The 24,867-nt window shown below is 35.8% G+C and overlaps 1 protein-coding gene across 3 annotated transcripts in view; it reads left to right on the top strand.

The window, feature by feature from the left end:
• AdamTS-B (ADAM metallopeptidase with thrombospondin type 1 motif B) overlaps positions 1 to 24,867 on the top strand; it is a 97,414-nt gene that overhangs the window by 33,167 nt on the left and 39,380 nt on the right. For all 3 annotated transcript variants that reach the window (XR_012465898.1, XM_074177343.1, XM_074177344.1), the window contains 2 exons: positions 20,451 to 20,779; positions 23,330 to 23,526. Coding sequence is in view for 2 of the 3 variants with exons in the window: in XM_074177343.1 (XP_074033444.1) it covers positions 20,451 to 20,779; positions 23,330 to 23,526 (526 nt within the window). In the remaining variant the exon portion in view is untranslated. The remainder of the gene's footprint in view (positions 1 to 20,450; positions 20,780 to 23,329; positions 23,527 to 24,867) is intronic.

Below are 24,867 nucleotides of genomic sequence, written 5' to 3'. Positions count from 1 at the left end.
TTAGGGAGGAAATGCTTTGATCAAAGCCTCAACGTACGAAAGTAAATTAATATTCTTGCCAACTATAATGAACTTTCCAAGGTATTCTGTTTTGATTTCTAACAAGAGCTTATCGAGAAAACTTCAACCTCGAATATTATATTATCGTCAGCTCACTGCTTACATTAAGGAAGTTTCAATATATTTTAATCAAGATACCCGTGATATCTGATAACTACAATTTTCAACATTGAATGAGGAAATACTAATTGAAACTCAAACTAGTTATAACAGTTTAATCTTCAGTATACAAAATAGTGTCACAGATAATAGTTCAAAACGAGGTCGCTGATAGCTGGCAGTCCAGAAAAAGAGAAATGTCTCTAGCCAACCTTCTCAAATTCATTTACAATATATCCTCAAAAAATATACGTTCAGAACCCTAATACCGTTTTCATTATTTTAAACAACGGATCATCATGTTAGATTCTTCTACTTCGCCACATGGATCGTTTCTCGGTAAAAAGTCTAGGGTTTTCGAAGAGCAATTGATAGGATTCATAATTTCAAACAATTGTTCCTAAAGCAATACATTTTAGAATTTCATCTAATTCAATTGATCGAATACGTTCATTTTCTCTTAATGTTAGTATTATATGTGGTGTCCTGCTGCAGGCTAGTACCTCTTCAGGGGATGTGTAAAAAAAACTATAATTGTTTTTGCGTGTAGCTTAATCTTATTCTTGCTGTTGGGTGTTGATGTATGGTCAAAATGCTTTGGTCCTGTGTTGGTCGGGTTAGCGGGTCTTCTTTCGCTACTTTGGCATTGTTGTTTTTGTGTATGGGTTGAATTATCCTTGGTGAAGTTGCCGGAGTACAGTTGCAGATGGTTCATCAGTTAGTTCGGGATCTGGTGAATCTTGATGGACAGGTAGACATATTTATTTCTCGTCCGCTCTGGCAGTGGAATGTCTTTTACCTAATCGCCAGCGGGAACTCGTCAAAGTTGTCCTGGAACCGCTCCGAGATATCCTCCAGGACTCCTAGGAGCCTGGCTGGGGAATATGGGAGTTTTTTTGGCGATGTATTTGCCTCGGAGTTCCTGAAATCTCAAATTTATAGGGGTGAGTTTTACGGTGTTATATATTTCGTTGGAGTAGTATCGGAAAGGAAGGTTGTATACGTTTCTTACTAGTCTCCTCCCAGTGGTAAGTAAGCGGTGTGTTAGTCTTGGGGGGATTGCGCAGTAGATCATGACTTTATAGTCCATGAACGGTTTTATATTGGTCTTGTAAGTGTGTGATAGTGTTTTGCTGTCTCAACTCCCGAGCTTACTCTTCAAGGCTTTTAGGAGGTTTGTTCTTTTCCTGACTCTGTCAATGGTATCTCTAAGGGCAAGATGGATGCCGCATTTGCTTACACTTGAGCGAAAGCAGTGTCGTGAAGATGTTTCAATTGAGTGTTTAGCGGTTTCACAGCAACCTAGCAGTATTCTTGCGTCGTTTCATAAACATGCATAACAGGGGTTCATCACTTTTCACCCGAGACAATCAAAACAGTGAACTCAAAGGGAGAACCGGCTCCAAAGAAGGCTAAAACCGTTTCACCTGCAAGCAAGGTCATGGCATTGTTTTTTTAGGATGCGCGTAGGTGCCCATACATTAAATAGAATCCTACACATAGCCAAATTGTTTGAAGTCATCTTAAAAATTCGAATGACATCTCAATTTGAATCAGAAAATCTCTTTGTTCAAGAACAATTTGGATTCAGAAAAAATCATTCGACCACATCGGCCATTGGTAGACTGACACAAATAGTGAACAACGGTTTCGAAAACAATGATTTCATCTATGCAAATTACCTGGACCTGACAAAGGTGTTTGACTGCGTTTCCCATGCTATTTCACTCAACATACTTCAATATTACAATATTCACGAAGAAAGTATCAACTTGATAAAATCTTACCTGGAGAAATGAATTCAGTTCGTTCTCTTTCAATTTAACAATCTTCTCTACTCAATATACAATATGGTGTCCCCCAGGGGTCCATTTTAGGACCCTAGAATTCCTAGAAATTAGAGACCTAGAATTCCCAGGCTACATCTAACATGACCACGTAGGCAGCTAACTGGAACCACAAATGTGCGGTTGGCTCCTGTTGTTGACTCCGTGCATGTGTTGTTTCCTGCTTTCGGCAAACAAGTGTTGCCCATCTTTACACTTGGCTGCACCGCGCTAATGAGGCCAATAGCCAGAAACACGTGTCCGCGGTTTGCCCCACTTTTGGAGTGTTGTGTCCACTAATTGTTTCATTTTCAATTTTTATATCATACCCACTCGATTAATTAAATATCTATATATATATATACATATATATATATATATATATATATATATATATATATATATATATATATATATATATATATATATACACAAGCTATGCAACGCCCTTCCTGCGGAAGCCAAGGAACTAGAACTGAATAATTCCAAATCAAAACTCAAACATTTTCTTTTACAATATGCCTTTTATGATGTCAATGAGTTTTTCAGTGGTACTCTTACATTTCAGAACAACTCAATTATACATATTTCAACCTAATTTTAATAAGTGTCAGACTTTTAATGTGACTTTTTATCACCTTTTCCAAGCTTTTTTTTATCTATTATTTTTATAATTGTTTATGTGCAACTTGAAATGGCTTGTGTAAACCCTCTTGTGTCATAGGACCAATAGAGAATTTGACTTGATTTGATAATATTCGTTGAGTATCTTAAAAAAGGTAAAACTATCAACGGCAGTATTACGTCAACTTATTGCAACGTTTGAGTGAAGAAATCAAGCAAAAACGGTAGCATTTTCTAAGAAAGTCGTGTGGTTTCATCAAGACAATGCACCACCTCACAAATCCATTATCGCAATGACCAAATTTAGAGTTTTGGTTTTAATTGCTACCTCATGCACCCTATTCGCCAGATTCACCCTCCTCGGATTATTTTCTGTTCCCAAACTGGAAAAAATGGCTCAGTGGGGTACTTTTGGGACTACCTCGTACTATACATTCTGGTAGTTCAGCATTCAGGAGGTTGAACTTCTCTGTTACAGAATGTTCGTTATACTTCAAACCCGAAATCTATTCAAGGTTCAAAACTTCTATTACTATTATCTCAGTGAAGATTGGCTTTGATGTCGGCATCGCGTTCTCCCTGAATGGTGTTGTTATAGAATGCTTTGATTAAAGCCTCAACATGCGAAAGGAAATCAATATTCTTACCAACTATAACGAACTCTTCAAGGTATTCTGTTTTGATTCATATCCGGATTTTGTCAAGAAAACTTCACAACCATTAGTATTATATTACAAACAACTCACTACTTACCTTGAGCGAGTTTCAATATAACTGAATCACGATCTCCGTGATATCTAATAACCATAATTTTCAAAAGTGAATGTCCGAAGACTAGCTAAATTCGGCAGTTCCAGCTTCAGTGTGCAGAAACAAGTGATCAACTTCAAAAGGAATAACTGTGTAATCTTCCTCTTGAAGATGATCACATGGTGATCGAAACACGTGTCGAGGTGTTAAAATGAAGGTTTGTTGTTAGAATAAAACTCCAATAATATTCGTTACTACACCAAAGGTGGCTCGTAGAGCCGTCTTGTTGAAATCACATGTTCGTTGGTGTCCAAATCATCTAATTCAGGCCAAAAAAACCTGATCATTATTGACCTCTCGGCGTTGACAGTGATGGCCTGGCCACTGTTGTTCTCAAAGCAATTTGAAACGATGACGTCGCCAGCCCAAAATCCACACCAAACAGTAACTTTATCGGAATGCATTGGACGGTATTGGATCTCATGTGGATTGGTATCGTCCCATATCGCATTTTGTATGTCACATACCCATTCATCCATGGATGGAGATGAGTTATCAATAAAAATTAGTGTCAGGCTCATTCAGTAAACATATTAAGTCGTTGCCCATGGTCGTTCACCTTCAGTTCCTGGGTCTGATAAATTTTAACACAGACAATGGCGATGTTTTCAGCAGATCTTGTGTTTCTTCGACGTGCGGGTATTGGTTGAACGTTTACTGAAACAGGGGTGGGACGAGGGTTCAAGTCTGGAGATCTAAGTGGCCACGATCTATCCACTGGTTAGCAAAAGTATCTGTGAGATATTCTCGATTGGTTACACTTAAATAAGCAGGTAACCTGTCGTGCATAAACCATATATTTCGTCTTAGTAGCAATGGTACATCCTAGAACAATTATGGCAATGTGTTTATACGTCGCCCTAGGACGGGCTTACCAAAAATTCCCGTCCAAATGTTCACAGAAAATTCCTGCTGAAATCCAGTTTCTGCGGTAGCATGGAAACCACTGACAAATATCCTATCGTCTAGGAAAATTTCTCGGTGGCAGTGCCTGCACCCGTTGCTTGTGATATGTATACAAATACATTTGTATGCAAAACATCCCAGACACTTCGATGACTAACATTGAACTGTGCAGCTAATTTTCGGGTACTTGAATAATGGCCGTCAATCCGCAATCCAGCAGCTTCAGAGTATGCTAAGGGGCGGAGCTCCATACATGAGAATAATACTTCAAAAGTGGTCTGATCTGAGCTTTACGAAGCATCAAAAGTAGCTGAGATGTATACAGTTTTCTGATTCGGAACAGTGTTCCAAGCTTTTAAGCAGCAGCTTTTGCAATTTTGGCAACATGATTGTGCCAAGACATATATCCGGTTCGAAGGCATTTATATTTTTGAAGAAAACCGGTGACTGGGTTTTTGGGGCAATGAATTGAACCTAGTTAGTTTCACCCCAATTCGAAATCACTTCTAGATCCTCATTAAGATATGCAACCTTCTGCTGCCGATGAAGATAAGCATCCGCAGGCGATGTCCTGGAATCCAAATGGAATGACTAGACAAGTATGCTGTTGCAGTGAAGCAATATATTGGATTCATCGTTTTTTCCAATAAGTCGTTGATATACAATAAGAAGTGGGTTTGAGACAATATTGATCCCTGGGGAACACCAGTATTGATGGTAGAAGAATTCGAAAGATATCCATCGACGACCACTTGCAGGAAACGTTCTTTCAGGAAGCTGAGGAGGCATACACAAAAATAATTCGATAAACCGTAGCATCGAAGTTTGGCCAGGAAACCCTCATTCCTCATGCTGGAATATCGCTGCAAGGACTTCTTTATTGATAGAGTCGACGGATTTCTGCTGCATCTCTATCTGCTACTCCCTAATTCGAAATTCATTTCAGCTAATTCAAAATTATTCATATTTACTCGATAGTATGTACTAATACAACCGCGTTTGCAGGCTGAAACAATTTGATAATTCTAGTTGTCACTTACCGTCAAAAACTTTCGCGATAGTAGTGACCAATGGGGATGATTACGGGAAAGCTGCCAAAGTTTCAACCGTTATTTATTGATTCATTTGAAAGTTTCTTATTTGAATTGCTTGCAATTCAGAATGTATTCTACATGGCGTATCGCTCAGTTGAAGGAGGAGTTGCAGAAAAGAGGTGCAACCCTAAGAGGGAAGAAAGCTGATCTAGTGGAAAGGTTCATAATTTCGCATATTTGAACAACTCTCTCATTATAAAGACAGTTTTTTGCATCCAATTTGCTCCCAAGAAATATAATAATGAAAAAAAAAACACATATTTTGTGTTTTTTTCACTAATAATTAATCAATGAACATTATTCTAACCTCAAAAACATGCAAGTTTTAAGGTTCAATTTTGTTTTCAGATTAGAGGCTTATGATAGACATTTTAATTTCGAGAATATCCCTTAAGAGAGACCTGTATAATAAAGAACAGATTTTTTGTTCATTAGAAATTCATCATTGGAAAATAATCTGAATAAAGTTGGTGTTTGAGTGAACTGGCTGATTAGGTGGCTTTCCTTATCAGGATTATTTTCCTCGGGGTGGAAAGTAACTTCTGAGGCAATTTCTTACATATAATTTCTTACATATAAGTAAGTAGAATGAATGCAACTTACAAGTTGTCTTTGAAGTAGTCTCAAAATCAGAATATTTGAAATGTTCACCACATAACCTAGAATGATCAGTACATTTGAATTTTACTATCCTCAAAGATTTTTCCCATATTCTTCTCATAACAGTATCTTCAGGAAACTTATAAACTCCCATTTCTTTACACCCGAAAGAAGCACAACGACCCATTTCTCTGAATAAAAACAAAAAATCACAAATGTTCCCATATAACCAATGTATCTTTTGATGACAAACACTTAGCGCCCTCTATGTACAACAGATTGACAGTTTGCTTCCCCATTGTGGTTAACAATCAGCATTCTCTTGTTGGTATTATTTCAAAATCTACGAATAAAACGGAAGAAGAACCTGTGAAAAAGAGGCAAAATAGGTAATCTATATTAAACAATTAAAGAAATTATTTTCTCATTTTAATGCATTTGTATTAAAGCTTATCTTCAAAAACGTTTTTTTATCATTTCTTCAATCTGATAAGGATATCAACCAGTGGTTTAGAATGATTTTTACCTCAAAAATCAATCAGGTAACCCACAGAGGGTAATCAAAATTCATGAAAAGAAGACCCTTTGTTACTGCTAGTGAACACACTTAGTTTCATCGTAATCGGCAAGAATAATCTTGGGTTATTAATAAAAGAGCAATATTTTTAGTGAAACTTTGTCAAAACAAAGACTAGTGAAAGAAATGAATATTTCCACATAAGTCGCTCATTTTTGAATTTATGAAGAACGGTGATATGACCTTTTCTGTTTAGAATGTTATTATGAGTCGAACTGCATGATAAAATATAGGGTTTTTTATTTTGAAAAAATGTCATTTCATGAAATATTTTGAAAACCCGACTGTCATTTTTTTTGTTTTCGACATCGGGAAGTTTGCTCATTTAACCGAATTCGTAGCATCAATAATAATGGAGTTGGCAATGGTGCCGTCTTAATTTGGAACACCCTGAATATCAGTGCCATAGGCGTACTGCATTCAAATTATTTACTCACAACGAATTGAATAAATGAATATGCAAAATGTATTTTTTTTATTCAGAAAAAACCGCATCAGCCGTAGCTATTAACGGCAAACATACAAAATATATCTGAAACATGCAGTTGTTTATATTACAGTTCAAATAAAAGGTTACAGTCTTTAAGAAATTCAACAATATTGTTGGTATTGCTATTTTGGAAAATTTCACTTAGTTTGGAGGGAATTGTTTTGTTCAGTCTCTCAACTGTGAACAGTGGGCACTCTACCAGAACATGCTTAACAGTCACAAACACCTCACACGCGAAACATTTTGGTGGCGGTTCTTTCCTCAATAGATATTCATGCATGCGTAAGGCGAGTATGGCCCAGTCGTAATCTAGCAATTATGACTTGATGGAAGCGGTTTGTTGCTTTGTTGTTCCACGGATATAATGTAGCCTTGATTTTCTTAAGTTTGGAAGGTTTTTGAGACCAGTGGTGATTCCACATTTCTACAATTTTGTAATGGAAATAGGATTTGAGATTCATCGGCAGTGCTTTCATACTGAGATTACATGCTGGATATTCTACAGCTTCTCTGGCAAGTTTATAGGCAATATCGTTTCCAGAAATCCCAGTATGTGAAGGGTTACTTTCCTGTTATCTAGTTGATTCATTTCCTCTTTAATCATATTTACCAGTACGTGATGGGTATATATTTTCGACAAAAAAATAAGGGAGTTGAGAGAGTCAAAAACTCTTTACCAGGTGCCATTTCAATGAAGGAAAGAGCTTTATAGATGGCATAAAGTTCTCCAGTGAGAATAGTGGCAGATTCATGTAAAGAAAATTTACAGGCGGTCTCGTTCGTTACGAATGCACATCCTACACAACGACTTGTTTTTGAGGCGTCAGTGAAAATTTTCTAGTGAAGTGGGTATTGAGACATTATAGTTTGGTAATCCGCTGGTATCAGCTGGGGATTTGTGGTTGCTTTGCTCATGGATAGTAGCTGAGTATTTATATTCGGTAAGGTGTGATAAAGATTTAAGTCACATATTTTACATTTCAAATAGTTTACCAAATTCGTACTATATTCAATTGTCTTTTCCACAATTCTACGTATAGAAACGTTGCAGGTTCATTAAACTCACCTCGACCTAATTATGTATTACTGCAACCTTTTCAGTACATTGAACTGTTTGCAGTTCAAATATATAACAATTAGATAATAAGTGATGAGCAACCAATTCTGTATAACCCCGATTCTGATGTATCATTAGTGTGCATATACTCTTCGATGTAAGATGTTAACTTTGATACGAATAAAAACGAAACTCTTGGTAATGACTGGCTTCAATTAAACTACCTGGAAAACCCAACATTTCATGGCGATCCTGCCAGTCCAGTCCAACCAGTGTGAAGAGAAAAAACCAAATAGTTAAAAATGTGTGGATCAAAAGTTACAAACGAAGAAAGACTGCAGATACAAGCTACTGGCACGGGATCAAATAATGCAAACCAATCCAGTTCCACCGAATTTACACACACCGACGGAATGATAATTCCAATTTTGATATTCATCGCAATTGTTATTATTTATTTTATATGGAGGAAAATGCGAGATGGTATGAAAAAATCAATGGAACGACAAATCGCGTTAAGCGAACTTCGAAGGTCTCGAGAAGGTATTAATTCCAACTGAAAAGGAGAATATTAGAATACGCTAGTATCCAGGGCTCATGAGCAGCAAAGTTATTCTGAAGGAGTTCACAGGAGCTGAAGGACAACTGGTGAAATTTGAAGAAAATCTTCGCAAAGACTCTTACGAAAAACGAAGTGAAGCAGCTACGCAGAGACGGTATCAGAGGTTAGAAAATATTAATTCACTTATTAATGAATTAGTTCATAAGTTTAATAATAGCGGGCCAACTAAGGATGAAATTGCCCAAGTAAAATTATATTTACATAGATTAGAGAAAGTATCTACTAGAGTAAAAAATATTTTGGATGATAGGATCACTTCAGTTAGGAAAATAGATATTAGCACTAATATAGATACAGGTTTGATTACAGAGATAATCATGAGTGGAGACAAATTTGATTTCAAAACAGCAGCTAACTTACTGCCAAAATTAAATGGCACAACTGAAGGCGTGTATCAGTTAATAGAGGGAATTGAATTATATGAACCTACGTTAGACACGTTAGGCAAACAATCTTCAATAAATTATGTTCTTAAAGCTTGCATATCTCACAGAGATAAAATCCGAATGAAAAACAATTATAACACCGGCGCAAATTTATTAAAAGATTTAAAAACTAACTTTTTGCCAAAGCAATCAGCTCCAACACTTTCGGCTAAATTACAAAATATAAAACAAGGTAACTCAAGTATCGATGAATATGGAAGATCAATAGAAACACTAATGTCAGATCTTACTTTAGCTCAGGCAGGTGACAACACAGATTCTATTGAAATTTTCAGGAAAGAGAATGAAAAACTAGCAATTGACGTATCAACCACCGACTATGTTTCACATTCGAAATAAACAAAATCATCATTTCAAAAATTTTAACAATAGATATAGAGGACAAAACGGGAACAGGTATCAAAACAGTTCGAACAGACATAACAATACAAGGTACATCCCAAACAACAATTTTCGAGGGAGATTCAATAGTGTTAACAGACAAAACAACCCTATGAATAGAAATCGTTTCTCTCAAAACTCACCAAATTATCATCCCCAACAAAATCAAAATATTAGAAGAGACAACAGAAGACAAAATATGTTTTTAGTAAATAGTGTAGAAAACGAGGAATCAAATCAAAACAGCTCACAAGAGCAAACATTTTTTCGAGGCCAATAGTCTGAAAAATTATGCTAACTTTGATATACACGATTTAAACTATGTCAGATTCAATTACAATAATCAGGAAATTCATTTACTTCTCGACTCAGGTGCATCGATTAGCGCACTTTTCCACAAACATGTAAACAGACACTTGTCTACAATAGATTATTCAGACACAATAAAAATCGACAGAATTTCAGGGTCAACAAATACGCTAGGGTCATTATACTTACCTTTACAAGCCGGCAAAAATGAGTTCACACATAAATTCTTTATAATAGAATCATTTGACAATAACATACAAGGGATTTTAGGTGCAGATTTTTTCAAAAAATACTCAGCAATCATAGATTATGAAAATTTTGAGTTTTCTTTCACAGTTTATGGGAATAAATTTACAATTCCAATAGAGTCCAACTTCAATAAAAATACTAGTATTCCCCCGCGCTGTGAAATAATCAAGTACTTCAAGATAAACAAAAATTTTGAATGCATAGTATTTCCACAAGAAATAGCCAGTGGTGTCATTGTTGCCGGATCTATTTCAAAACCGGTAGACGGAAATGAAATTCCAGTAAAAATTCTGAACACGCGAGAAGAACCAGTAGAAATTAAGAATTTTTCACCGAAAATTGCTGACGCCAAATTGTTCGAAATTATTCTTACAACGACATGAATGTTTCATCCGTTCAACGAGTGGAAGAAGTTTTAAAATCAATTTGTAAAGACGGACTAAATGGAGAGGAAAAACGAGCACTCGACCATATCTGTGCGAAATTCGCGGACGTTTTCCATTTACCCAATGATATACTTTCAGTAACTAACATTTATAAACATTCAATTCAACTCAACGAAAACACAACCCCCGTGTACACAAAACCATACAGACTACCTCAATCACAAAAACTGGAAATTGAGAAACAGATTGAAAAAATATTAAACGATAAAATAATAGAACCTGCTAGATCTCCATGGTCGTCACCACTACTAATAGTACCCAAAAAATCGGACGAAAATGGGGAACGCAAGTGGAGAGTTGTTATTGACTATAGATTACTAAATAAATGTTTGAAAGACGAAAAATTTCCTATTGCTAATATTAATGAGATTTTAGATTCACTTTCCGGTGCAATTTATTTTTCCCATCTTGACTTAGCACAAGGATATTACCAAATTGAACTCGACCCAGCTTCTAGAGAGAATACAGCTTTCACCACGAATACAGGGCAATATCAAATGACCAGATTGCCAATGGGTGCGAAAGTAAGTCCCAGTGTATTCTCAAGGGCTTTAACTATGGCTATGACAGGTTTAAATTTTGAATGTTGTTTTGTTTACTTAGACGATATTATTATTCTGGGAAATAGTTTAATGGATCACAACAAGAATTTAACGAAAGTTTTACACAGGTTGCGAAAGGTAAATTTAAAACTCAACCCAAGTAAATGTCAATTTTTCAGAATAGAAATCATTTATTTAGGTCATAAAATTTCAGCGTCAGGAGTATCTCCCGACCCGTCAAAAATTCTGGCATTACAACAATATCCAGTACCCAAAGACGCACAAGAAACGAAACGATTTGTAGCTTTTGCTAATTATTACAGGTCGTTTATTCCAAATTTTGCTCATATAACATCACCTCTGAACAAACTTTCTAGAAAAGGTGAAAAATTTATCTGGACTGATGATTGTCAAGAAGCATTTGAAAATTTGAAATCAAGATTAACATCACCTCCAGTTTTACAATACCCAGATTTTTCAGCTGAAAACACTTTCATACTGAAAACTGATGCCTCAAAAATAGCAATTTCAGGAGTACTCTGTAACGGAGACAATAAACCAATTGCATATGCCAGTAGAACATTAAATAAAGCAGAAAGAAATTATAGCATCATTGAACTAGAGCTTTTAGCTATAGTTTGGTCAGTGAAACATTACAGATCATATTCGTATGGAAGAAAATTTGTAATACAGACCGATCATAGGCCTCTTATATTTTTGTACGGCTCAAATCAACCGTCTAGTAGACTGACGAAATTTCGACTTGTTTTAGATGAATATGACTATGTAGTACAGTACGTTAAGGGCAATTCAAACGTTGCAGACTCTCTTTCTCGAGTAGAAATACCATCTGACAACTTGAAAGAAATGTCCAGAAAAATTGATGCCTCTGTGAATGTTATAACACGTTCACGAACAAAGAGATTGCTGGATAACCCGAGTGTAAACGATGAAACTAGGACTGATCACCCCGGAATTGTCGAAGTTTTGAAAAAGCCTTATAACGTAACTGAATTGAAAATATTGAGCTCACAACAATTCAATGCACTACGGAAGTCAGAAAAACAATTTAAGTTCATGAACGATTATTTAATTTATGACGCAAGCTTGCAGATTATATATTTAAATAAGACAGATTCTTGCTCAGCATTATATCTTCGAGAGATGTTGAAAGACTGTCAAAAGTTGTCCGGACAAGAAAATATTCCAGAAATATTAATCGATAAAAATAACAATTTATCTGCAGATATAATTAAATATATTTCAAAAATCTTCAAGAAGTCGAAAACAAAAATTACATTCATAAACAACTGCCAAATCATTAACGATTCAGCAACTAGACAATTAATTTTAAATGATTTTCACATTCTACATACAGGAGGTCACGTAGGTATCAATAGAATGTATAACAACATCAAAAGGTATTACAATTGGAAGGGACTGTACAATGACGTAGAAAAATTTGTAAAAATTTGCGATGACTGCCAAAGATACAAACACTCTAAACCATTTATAGAACCCCTGAATATAACAACAACAGCATCATACGCGTTTGAGAAAATATCCTTAGATTTAGTAGGACCTATCGAACAAGACATTGAGAACAATAAATATATTTTGACATTACAATGCGACTTGTCAAAATTTGTGGAGGCATTTGCACTACCAAATAAAGAAGAAACATACATATACAGAAACAAAATATTCTCCTTACGAGCTAGTTTTTGGGCATTTACCGAAACTTCCCACTAACATTGGTGAAAATATTGATCCTCTGTATACTTTTGATAACTATCCTCTAGAACTGAAACACCGTCTTCAGCGAGCATGTGCCGATGCAAAAAAAATAATTTGTTAAAATGTAAAACAAATAGAAAAGAGAGATATGATGAGTACTGTAATCCTAGTAATGAGTTTAGAGTAGGAGATTTAATTTTAGTGAAAAATAATGTTACTAATAAAATGCTAGAACTTTTTAAGGGTCCTTATTCAGTGATAAGAGACGAACATTCGAATATAGTGATTAAAGTGGACAATAAAGAAGTGACAGTGCATAAAAACAGAGTGAAACCGTATTACAACTGAGTTATAGTATAATTAGATTAGATACTGTAATTAGATTTAGTTTTAGTGATTATAAGAAAAAGAAAAATTTTTTTTAAAAAACTTTTCTTTTTATTTTGCCAAGGGAGGTGTGATAAAGATTTAAGTCACATATTTTACATTTCAAATAGTTTACCAAATTCGTACTATATTCAATTGTCTTTTCCACAATTCTACGTATAGAAACGTTGCAGGTTCATTAAACTCACCTCGACCTAATTATGTATTACTGCAACCTTTTCAGTACATTGAACTGTTTGCAGTTCAAATATATAACAATTAGATAATAAGTGATGAGCAACCAATTCTGTATAACCCCGATTCTGATGTATCATTAGTGTGCATATACTCTTCGATGTAAGATGTTAACTTTGATACGAATAAAAACGAAACTCTTGGTAATGACTGGCTTCAATTAAACTACCTGGAAAACCCAACATTTCAAAGGGAATACGCCATGTAGGAGTTCTTTTGAAAGTTTGGATTGAATTTGTGGAAATTCTTCCATCTGTATGAGGTTGAGGGAAAGCATTTTTCGTTCATGAAATGGAATATTTGCTTTTGTATTGGGAGTGACTGGAACATTGAAGGGTTGTCGAGTTTGATGGGATTGTCGCCTGGCCGCATATGGTAGTGTCAGTTCATCTCTTCTAAGCTTTGAAGGTAACTCTCCAAGTTCACAGAGTAGGCTGTCAACCGGACTTGCTATGTATTGCATCCAGAGCTTTGAGGGTGCTCGTGCAAGCAAACGAGTAGCATTTGCAGCCGTAGTCTAATTTTGACCTTATAAAGTTCTATACAAAGTCAATGATCTACTACCATCTGCGCCCCACTGTTTATTTGTTAAGCATTTCAACAGGTTCAGCCTTTTTTGACACACTGTGACAAGATATTTAATATAGGTTTTCCGTGACAGTGACTGGTCAAATATCAATCCCAAATATTTTATTTCATTTGTGTATCCTAGTGTTTCATTCTTGAACGTTAAGGTTGGTAGATTTTGGATTTTATTCGGTCTTTTCGTGAAGATAATACATTTAATTTTATTGGAAGAAAATTGGAAACCGCTTTTCCTTGACCAGTCTTCTAACTTATTTAATTCCCCTTGCAGAATATTGACCATATTTTGAATATTTTTTCCCTTCACAAATATTATTAAATCATCAGCAAAAAGTCTTGCTTGAACTGGTTACTGAAGATTTTGTAACAAAATGTTTTCTTGAAAAATCTCATTCATAACAAACAAAATAACAAATCAACTAAATACGACAAATGTCCACTAATAACCAATACATCCTCCAACGAATAAGTATTAAGTTGAAGGGAATTGAAGAAAAATTGTTTTATAAGGCGTAATAAATAATTATTTTTTTGAATTATACCGTCAACACTTGGCTTTTTCCATAGGAAGAAGATATTACATTACCTTCTGTTGGAAGTGTGAAGGCCATGGTAGAGGGGTTAGTCTTAGTCTTAGTCTTAATGATATTCTTCGGTTCACTTCGAGAGCGCGTTGAATAAAAAGCATACATAGAAGCGTCTGAAAAAACAATTGTTATGAGAACAACAGCTTTTTACATAAAAAACGAATACCTACATTAAACAAAGCTTTGTCAGTTATTCCTGAAGACAGTTTTTTTCCTGATATAAGTAGAACTATATTATGAAAGATATTACAAGAGCTGAACTCCACTTTCAGAAAACAAGATATAAAGAGCATGGTAGGTAATAGTAAAATCAGAGATTGTGGAATGGAGAAGAAACTATTCAAGAGAAAAAAAGAAAACCGTAACACTGGGTGAATCTATTTTTATTTGGATGAAACATGGAACAACTCAGTAACTTCGTGAATGAATTGCAGTACACTTGCTTGAAACGACTATGTTCCTTTGTTTGATGTATCGGCATGTTTGCATTCGTTAAAATTTTTCACTCTCAGACAATACCAAATGGACTATACGATTCACTTCGTATATCTACATGAACAATGGTCATTACCTAAATATTATTCTTGAAATTTATATTTATTCTCGACTAATTTCAAATTCACTGAAAATATTTATATAGTTTGTAACATATTTCATTTTGTTGTCTTTCCGATAAACACCTGCATATAATTGAACAAAACAAATTTGTTCGGGCTACGCAAAAAATACAATCCTTCAAACGTTTCATTGAATAGATGATGAAATATACCTTGTCATTGCTTCTATTAGCATTTTCCATTATTCGCATTACACGAACACTGGAAAATGGAGGTGATATCATGAGTAATAGTTATGTAAGTCTATGCAAGTTGTCTGAATAGAAACGCCCATTGGCATAATATTAATTTAATCCCGGCAATTGAATAGAGAAACGACCAATCACGATTCATTCAATGGATTGTATATAATTTATATTTTGTAAATGGTCGGCAAGACTGCACCTGGATTCGTAATTGCGTATCATTCAGAGTATACTTTGAAATGTTTTCTCGGTGATTATGGAGATTTATTCAGGCTCCAGAAACGTATATTTTCTTCGGAAATCTACACCTGTAGTGAGTCTTTTTATACAAATGAATTAACAGCAATTTACGATTCTTTTACGGCTCGGTCTGTTTTTAATGAATCGAGAACGTCAACTCTCGCTCTGAATGAGATATAGTGAGTGGGATTTGTATGCAAAAAGATGTAATTTCGCCTGCCTGGAACTGCTTTCTAGCTGAAGGAGTCGATTGAAAAAGGCAGGCATTGAAAAACACTGGATATGTTTCTTTTATTAATTCAAATAACTTTTATGAATATTCCACAAATTGAGTGGGCTTACTTGGAGACTGGATGTAAATCAAATCATCTAAAAGGACAATTCGTTCAGGCCAGTCTCCCCTACACTTTAGGTTAATGAACTGACACATATCAGAAAACAACTACTATCCTGGCGAATACCATACGTGGTATACCCTTCGCGGTATTAGCCAGGTTTATTGTAAAACATAGATGGCATGTGGCCTGAATGCCACTTCCGCATTGTTATTTCTGAAAAATAATTCAGTTGTCTCTATTATTTTACCAAAATATGTTGAAAGTTACAAATTTGTTGATTTCTGATTGTTTGATTTGGAGATTTATCAATATATACATATTATACGATCTAACTGTTTGAAAAATCTGTTTAAAATCTGTTTTTCCGTTTATCAGCTGTCGCCCCCATACGAACGACAACTCCCAGAAGTTAAGAAACTTGTGCGAGCTAAAGACTAACGAGGTCTTACCTTTTAACGTGTGATTCCTAACGTGTGATTCCTATACGATCAATATTCCATCAGATGAAACAGCAATCAAGAAATGTATAATTTTAACATATTTTGCTGAAAGAACAGAGACACTGGCGGGAATTTCCAGAAAAAACAATATGTAAGTGGTATTCCGGCCTATGTGGCCAGGTTACCTAATTTCCTTTTCAATGCCAAAGACGAAGTGGACAAGATGGAGAAAAATGGAGTTTATAAGCTCAGGTGTCCACAGTGTAATAGTGATTATGTTGGACAATGTGGTCGTAATTTCTCAAAACGGTATGCTGAACATTAAAGGTCCTTCAGACTAGGTGAAAATGATTCGACGTTGTCGAACGATTTCTTGCAATGCAATCACAAGTTTCCGAATTTGAACGATACGGAAATTTTGCACTATACAGGCGAAGGTTGGAAACTCAGTTATTTGGAATCCTTGAAAATTAACAAAAGTAAGCGTTGTGGAAGTAACCTACTAAATGACTAAATTGATCTGGGCTATTCGTCGGTTTTCAGACGTACCCGTATTGTCACAGTTAAACAAAATTCAGGCAACAAAGTCGTTATGTATCGTCTGTTATTAACTACTGTGGTTGTATATGTATATATTTATTTTTCAAGTTTACAGTTGAATGTTTGTTGCAAGTCAGTTAAAATATATAAACATGTATCGGATTAAATAAAATTAAAATCTAAATCGGCATAAATGAAGTACCTAAATAATCCTGAATACTACCATGAATATAGTTTACGAGGAGAATAGTTCTGATAACTTTTTCATTAGTTTGGACTTCCATTGTCTAATATTATATGAAATGATTCAAATTCCCTGAAAGAAGAGATAAAAAAAGAAGAATAAAAAACAATAGCTGAAAATATCAATTATAGTAAGAAAAAAAAACTGAAATGAAATAACGGTGACATAAAATACAAGTAAGAGACTCCAAGCCAAGTTACTTTACAACGTTTCAATTGTTAGTATCCACAATCGTCTCTGGGTACTTATTGCTCCGAAAGATAACTATTCATGGGTCATTCTAGTACTTTCACTTATCTCCACTTTCTTTTTTCCGCTTCACCAGTTCAGAGGTGTATGATCTCAGCTTGGAACCACTCGATGTTATGTTGATGGGTCCAAACATGCTCTGCTATTCCTGATTTGCTGGTTTACCCTCGCTGTGTATGTTTCTTGTGCTCAGCAATGCGAACATTCAATGGCCTCTTAGTTTCACCGATATAGGATTTTCCGCACTCACAGGGTATCCGATAAATGCAATTCTTGGAATTACTGTCCGCGTTTGGTGGCCTGGTTTTCGTGAGGCTGCTATTAGTTTTTTCAGGGATTTCAAATCATTTTATATAATATCAGACAATGGAAGTCCAAACTAATGAAATTCATCATGAAACATTGTCAATCACTTTCAAACAAAAGTTCTGATTCTGTTTTTGAAGGAACTTTGTTTGAGCACTTTGAAGAAATGAGGGAGATGATTGTGAAGATTGGTATTCAAAGAATTTTCGATATACCTTGTGAGTTCATAAGGGTGCTAATTGTTAATTATCAAAGTTTATTGTATTCGTTCGAAGATGTCCCTGTTGGACAAAACTGCAGTAACGTTAGTTATAAACACAAATGGTATAAAAACATAGGAAGTTTTAATTCTCATTTTCAGTGCAAAATCCCGTAATTGTTCATGTGTGTGTATTTGCTTAATTTTTTTTATTGTATATAATATTTAACATAGTTATAAACTTCCTATGCGCTCTCAAGGTTTCTCCTTCAGTGGTTGCACCAATTTATTCGCCTCGCTATTCATTATTGTATATACAAACAACATTATGAAGTCACTTATGAAATACATAAAGAATATATTCGTATTACTATTATTAATATTTTCTAAGGTTGCTCTGGTCTGACCCTATCACTCGAAGCCCTGATACATTCGGTAGAACGCGCCAGCACTATCAACCAATGACCACTTCCCACACAGTGGGGTAAGTAATCATTAGGTCCGAGAATCATGTGCACTAAGCAAGCGCAGTGTACCAAGAATGACAAACGTCTGCATTGGTTCGGATAAGATTTCTGCCTTAGTGCGGCAAGCTGGACTGATTTTAAGATTCGAGAGTAGAAAGGGCATCATCCCACCAAAGACTCCAATAATCAGAACAACCATTTCGACAGAGTAGTCTGGATAGAGTCTGCGGAATTCGAAGAGAAAATCTCTATATTTTATCCGTTTCTCCTTCTCTTTTCGTACGATATCAGTCTCGCCAGGAGCTGAAAACTCCACGACAAATTTCGTCTTGCTCTGGTTGCCAAGAAGGACTACATCAGGCTTATTAGTTTGTATGAACCCCGAAGCGTAAGGCAACATTGGTTTCTCGTCAATACCTTAAGAGTGCCGTAGATGGTGATATAGCACTCTAAGGGCCGCGTTATGTCGATGGATATAGGCCAAGACCGCATATGCTGGACATGCTGATAGCAAGTGCATTAGGGTATCGGGCGCCTCGCGGCAGGCCCTGCACCTTGTGCCAGGAACCTCTATACCCATCACGCGACTGCAGTAGACTAAGGTGTTGAAGACACCATTCTGGCAAGCCATGGTGAATCCCTCAGTTTCTGACTTCAGCCCACTCGACCTGAGGAAAACAAAAGTCAGGCGCTTTGATAAGCTAAGGTCTCCAATGTAATCGGCTCATACTTATGTTTTCGCAGAAGTGAGGTTATCTCTGCGGCTTTTATATGAGCTTTTTGGTGAACGGATTCCAACTCGGTGTTAGAGTTGTAGTCACCTCGTTCAGTGTCGAAAACTATACCGAGTTCATCAGCTGCTCGGCCAGCTGCCCTAAAGATAAATGCTAAATTCCTGCTTTCTCATGGTCGCGGACCATGCAGAGAAGGGAATCCGAACTTCTGGCGACTTTACAGGCTGTATCTAGTACCATTCTGTCATGTAGACACTCCAAACTCAAAAGTCCATGGCCTCCCTATTGTCGGAGGAAGTACAACCGTGAAACGGACGATTTGGGATGCAAACTCCTATAGAGATGCATCATTTTTCGGGTTTTTACGTCAAGTTGATACAGCTCCTCCCGAGTCCACTTCACTACTCCAAACGAGTAGAGTAAGATTGGAACGGCAATTTGTTGCAACAACTTTTTTCTTCCCCGACAGTTTCGATGACCAGATCTGTTGAAGTTTGTGTTGATACTTGCCGCGAAGAGAGTTTTTCACTGATGTTACATCTTGTGAGTGGCGTTGTTCCACTTCGAGGTAAGTATATGTCTCTCCGGCATCCAAATGGTATAGCATGCTTCCATCTACGAGCTGCACATCCTCTCCGTAGTCTTCGCATCGTCCTCTTTTGAGATAGACCATTGCACATGTGTCTATCCCGAATTTCATACCGATGGCATGCGTGTACGCTTCTACCACCCTCAAGGAATGATGGAAATCCTTGTCTCCAGGGGCATAAAGTTTAAGATCATCCATATACAACAAATTGGTGACCTTATGCCTCCGGTTTCCGGGGTGCCACCCTCGTGTGTTTCTGAGCGCAACGGATAATGGCAATAGTGAGATGCAGAAGAGAAGGGGACTGAGGGAATCACCCTGAAATACACCCTGAAAGTGACCCACTCTGTTTAGACTCTTGCTTGACCATATGTTATGGTGAAGCGACTTCGCCAAAGTGGTATCAGTTGTTCAATGCATCTCACTATTTTATCGGGTACCGCAAGGCATCTGAGCAAATGCAAGATGAGCTCATGCGATATTGTATCAAATGCCTTACGGTAATCGATCCAGGCCATAGAGAGGTTACGCGTATATTGTGGTATTTATCATTATTCCTATCATCATTATTAATATAATTATTATTATCGATTAAATACTGTTCGATAGCTGAAATATTCAACATATTTTCCAGGCCTCTACACCGACTCACTATCTCACGCTCACGAAACAATCCCAAGAAAAGTATCCGCCAAAGGCGAACACATCTCTCACCAGTTGACAACCTTCCACGAAGACGCAGACGAGAGAGTCCATTTCAACCTCTCCATCGACGGTCAGCATCACCTGCTCATAGTTCAGCCCGCTCGGCATTTGTTTATACCCGCTCTGGTCGTCGAAAAAAGGAAGAGGGGCAACCACACGAGGACTCAGCCGTCACATAAATCCCGGAGCTGCCATTTTCAAGGTGTCATTGATGGACAGCAAGATTCCAGAGTCGCAATTTCAGCGTGTAATGGACTGGTGAGTGTTTCTCGGTGAATGATGGTTGTTGCAATGTTGCCGCAAACCATTTCGAAAAATGTACTACAAGGTGTACGAATAATGTACTAGATCGAATATAAAAGTACCGGAAAAAGACAAATCCGTGATATATTCAGCATATAGCCACCTTTTCTTTGCTATAATAGAGTTTTTCATTAGATATCCAGTGATTTGGATTTGAAATTTGAATGTTCTTATTACTCATAACTCATACTCATTACTCATACTCATAAACTTCTATGATTGTTATGAATACTTTTCGAAGGAAATATCTGACTTCGCTAAACTTGAAATAAAATAGAGAGAAGTTCTTCTCTCATCTTTGTTCCCAGGAAAACTAACATTTATATTTAATATAAATGGCGAATGTACCAAAAAAGTAGAGAACATTTTTGAAATAAATTCAAGGTCATAGAGAAACCGAAAATTGAAAGTTACTAGAAATTTACTTCACTCTACTTCAATTACCGAAATACCCGAAATTCCTAAACATCAGTTGTGTTACTGAATTCAAGATAACTGTTCCAAATTCTATATCAAATATGAGTATTCATTCAATCAATTATGCTTTGTTCCATTTTCAAACATTTTCTATATAAGTTTGAAAGTCTCATACCTACATCAATGTATAAGTTTGAAAATGTTCTTATACGGTTACAAATAAAAGTGGTAAAAAACATTTCATTCCTCATTTTTCATGAGAATATTTATTACATCTTAGAAACAACGGCTACATCCATCAAATTTCGAGTTAGTTTATTGGGATAAATGAGGTTTTCTATCTAGTCCATTACTGCAAACTTTGAGTTTCGAAGGATAATATTAGATCTGGAAAACAGGGGTTGCTTATTTCTCGATTATTTGATTAATTTTGAGAATGGATTTGTTATTTCAATCCAAGTTAAAGTATTTTAATGTAGGTCAGCGAGTCACTCTGAATAAGTCCTTTGATACTAAGACTGTGACAAAATGTTGAAAGTACGCAACTTTAGTTTTCAGGAGGGCACATTTATATGTGAAAATCAACCCCTTGTCAGTCACCTCTTCTTTGTGTCAGGAATTTTAATGAGAATAATAGTCAACATCCTTTTTATAAAAGGATTTTCAATCCTGTATCCGACTGTACTATTTTTAACATTACAACGATAAGGAGTTCAAGTATTTGATTAAAAGATATAAAGTGGAAGAAACTTCATCTAGCTTTTCCTAATATGACTAATAACCAGTCGGTGCAAAGCTTATTGTTAAGTCATCTGAAAATGGAATTTTTAACAGGTGATGATCGACTGTATTGCCAAACATGCGCCAAACTAACTGACTGTTATAAGGAAACAAGTATTTCTGAGGCACCGGTCAATCAAATAATAACACTGATGATCTTCAAACAAGACTCAACCTCTGACGGAAGCAAGAAACTCTTTGGAAGGTTCGAAATAGATGAACATTTCAGTCTAGCAGACCACTATTATAATATTCATGCAGTTATTGTTCACTGTGGCTCTGGCGTTGAATTTGGTCATTATTACGCCTTGGTCAAAGATGAAACGGACTGGTTTAAGTTTGAGGATACTCGTGTCACGAAGTGTTCTGGCAATGTATTGAAGCTATTGGAGCCTCTGGAGACACCCTACATTTGGTTTTATGAGAAAGAGGACATTGGCAGATCAAGATCTTCAGATGATGTGGTGCAGATTTTTCCGGGTTTTTCTGCAGCTGAAAAAGCGAATGCGCCACTGGAATCAATGAAGTCGCCCCGGAGCGCCAATTGATTTTCATTGTTGTTTTCATTTTTATCGTTGTACAATAAAAGAACTATTATAAAGAAAGGAGCAGAAAAATTTCTTTTATCGAATTTTCAAACTGAACACCATTAACTTGCATAAATTGGGTCGAATCAACCTCGTATCTTTTATATTCTGAAGAAAATCAAGTGTTAGTAGCTTACAGCACCTGGTAATTTCTTTCCGTGAATTATCTGCAAGAGTTATACCGTCCTCTCAGTGGAGTCAAATCCAGGGATATGGATGGCTATTCTGTAGAACATTTCCTGCACACCAAGTCCATGACTTGCTAAAGTCATTCTTATCCCAGTCTTTGGGAAAAGAAAGGTTAGGTACATAATTATTCTACAGCCCCATTGTCAAAGAAATTCCGTCTTTGATATTCAATTTCTGGACTTACAGCTACCACTAGAAACCCATTAGAATTGTGTGGAGTCCTTTTTGACTTGAGAATTGTAGTAAGGCGGCTAACACTAAGTTAATTTTTACAAGAAATTTGTCCCTCCGAAAAATAAAGTAGAGGTATTTCACAATTTTTCGCAATCTTTACATCCAATGACTTATTTGAAGGGGTTTGTTCTCACTGAAATATACTGTTTAATTATGAATATTGTTGCCAGTGAATAATAGTAACTGATATTGAAGTGAGAATTTCTCCACACATAATTGTGTCACTGAACAAAGAAAGCTTGTCCATATATGAATAGACGATTAGCTGAACATATTATTGACATTTACAATGTTTCAGTCAGGAGTAATATTATCCAAAAATGGAAAATACTACATCGAACCTGCTCATCACCCAACGAAGAAGGTGGTGCCAGGTCATAAGCATTTGGTCTACAAGAGGTCGGCAGTGCTGACGAGCTATCCTAAGAAAAAGAGAAAAAAAAGAAGAAAACCGCAAACGAATTGTGGTACAAAAATACCTAAGAAACTGACTAAGTAAGTGATTTGTTTTTCAGTTTTCACCATATACTAAAATCAACTATTTCAATTTCAGTCTACAATTACGTAAATAACATCTTGAATATGTCTGATTCAGTAGACGATTAAACCTGACTACCTGGAATCCTACTAATTTTTTTTCTTATCAGTTCCCAGAATACCATACAGCTGTTATGATCTTTCATGAGTGAAGTATTTAATTATAACAGTCTTTATTTTTTTTGAAAATGGGATCAAAAATTTATAGTTGAACTTACCATAAGAATTCAACACAATACAAATTATATCGTTTTTCATGAGATTCCACTTTTTTCCCGAGATTTGGTTTATTTTTCGTGATCTCGCTTTTTTCCCAAAATCTCGCATTTTTTCGAGATCTCGTCTTTTTTCTCGAGATCTCAATGATTATTGATTAATCGAGGACAGAATCAGAATCATTCATTTATCAGAATCAGATCATTGTGTGGTGAAAACTACAGAATAGGTATGTAACTTATCGGGCCAGTCAAAACTACGTCTATTTGGTAATTTGAGAATGACTTTGTACCAAAATGGCTGTATGTGGAAATAATCGATGTATCCAGTATTGAGAGCATGGTAGTCGTCAGTTTTTGGTAGAAAAATATTTTCTTTGAAAATATACAAACAAATTTTAATGCCACTAGAAGTTCCGTTGAGATAAGTTAGATATCACTCTGATACTTTTTTAACTATAAATATGTCTTGGTGTGGAGTTGGCCAACCCCAGAAGCGAATTCCATAACAAATGCATGATATGAAGACATGAGGTTTAAATTATATAATATATTACCCAGATTTCTGAACATTCAACAATTATTTGACAAGGGATTTACAATGTGTCTTGAAGTTCTAATGGTCATCCAATGTAATACCTCTGGTAGTAATTGATGAGATATTATTTTTTATTGAAGTTCTGAAACCTTCTTTGAGAAGTATACAAATTCACAAACATATTTTGATCATATTCAGATGAAGTTATTTTTCTCAGAATAATAACACAAACAACTCAGCGATTCAGCAAGTATATATTTAGAATAAAAAACAACATCCTCAGCAAAAACGACGAGATCTCGAGGATAAAGTCGTGATCTCAAGAAAAAAGTTGAGATCTCGAGAAAAAGTGGACATTACAAGAAAAAACTCGAACTCAGGATATCGTTATTACAGTTGCGATCTTGAGAAAAAGTAGGAATTTTGAGAAACAAGGCGAGATCTCGAAAATAAAGTTGAAAATTTGAGAATGAAGTCGAGATCTTGAGAAAATAAAAGTATCTCATTAAAAAATTCCATATTTCGAAAAATAATGTAAGATTTCTT

This window comes from Leptinotarsa decemlineata, unplaced genomic scaffold (assembly GCF_025532065.1).
Source record: "Leptinotarsa decemlineata unplaced genomic scaffold, Ldec_3_MD MMD2_tig00002974_RagTag_RagTag, whole genome shotgun sequence".
NCBI classification, from domain to species: Eukaryota; Metazoa; Arthropoda; class Insecta; order Coleoptera; family Chrysomelidae; genus Leptinotarsa; species Leptinotarsa decemlineata.
This window is presented reverse-complemented; position numbering and strand designations above follow the sequence as displayed.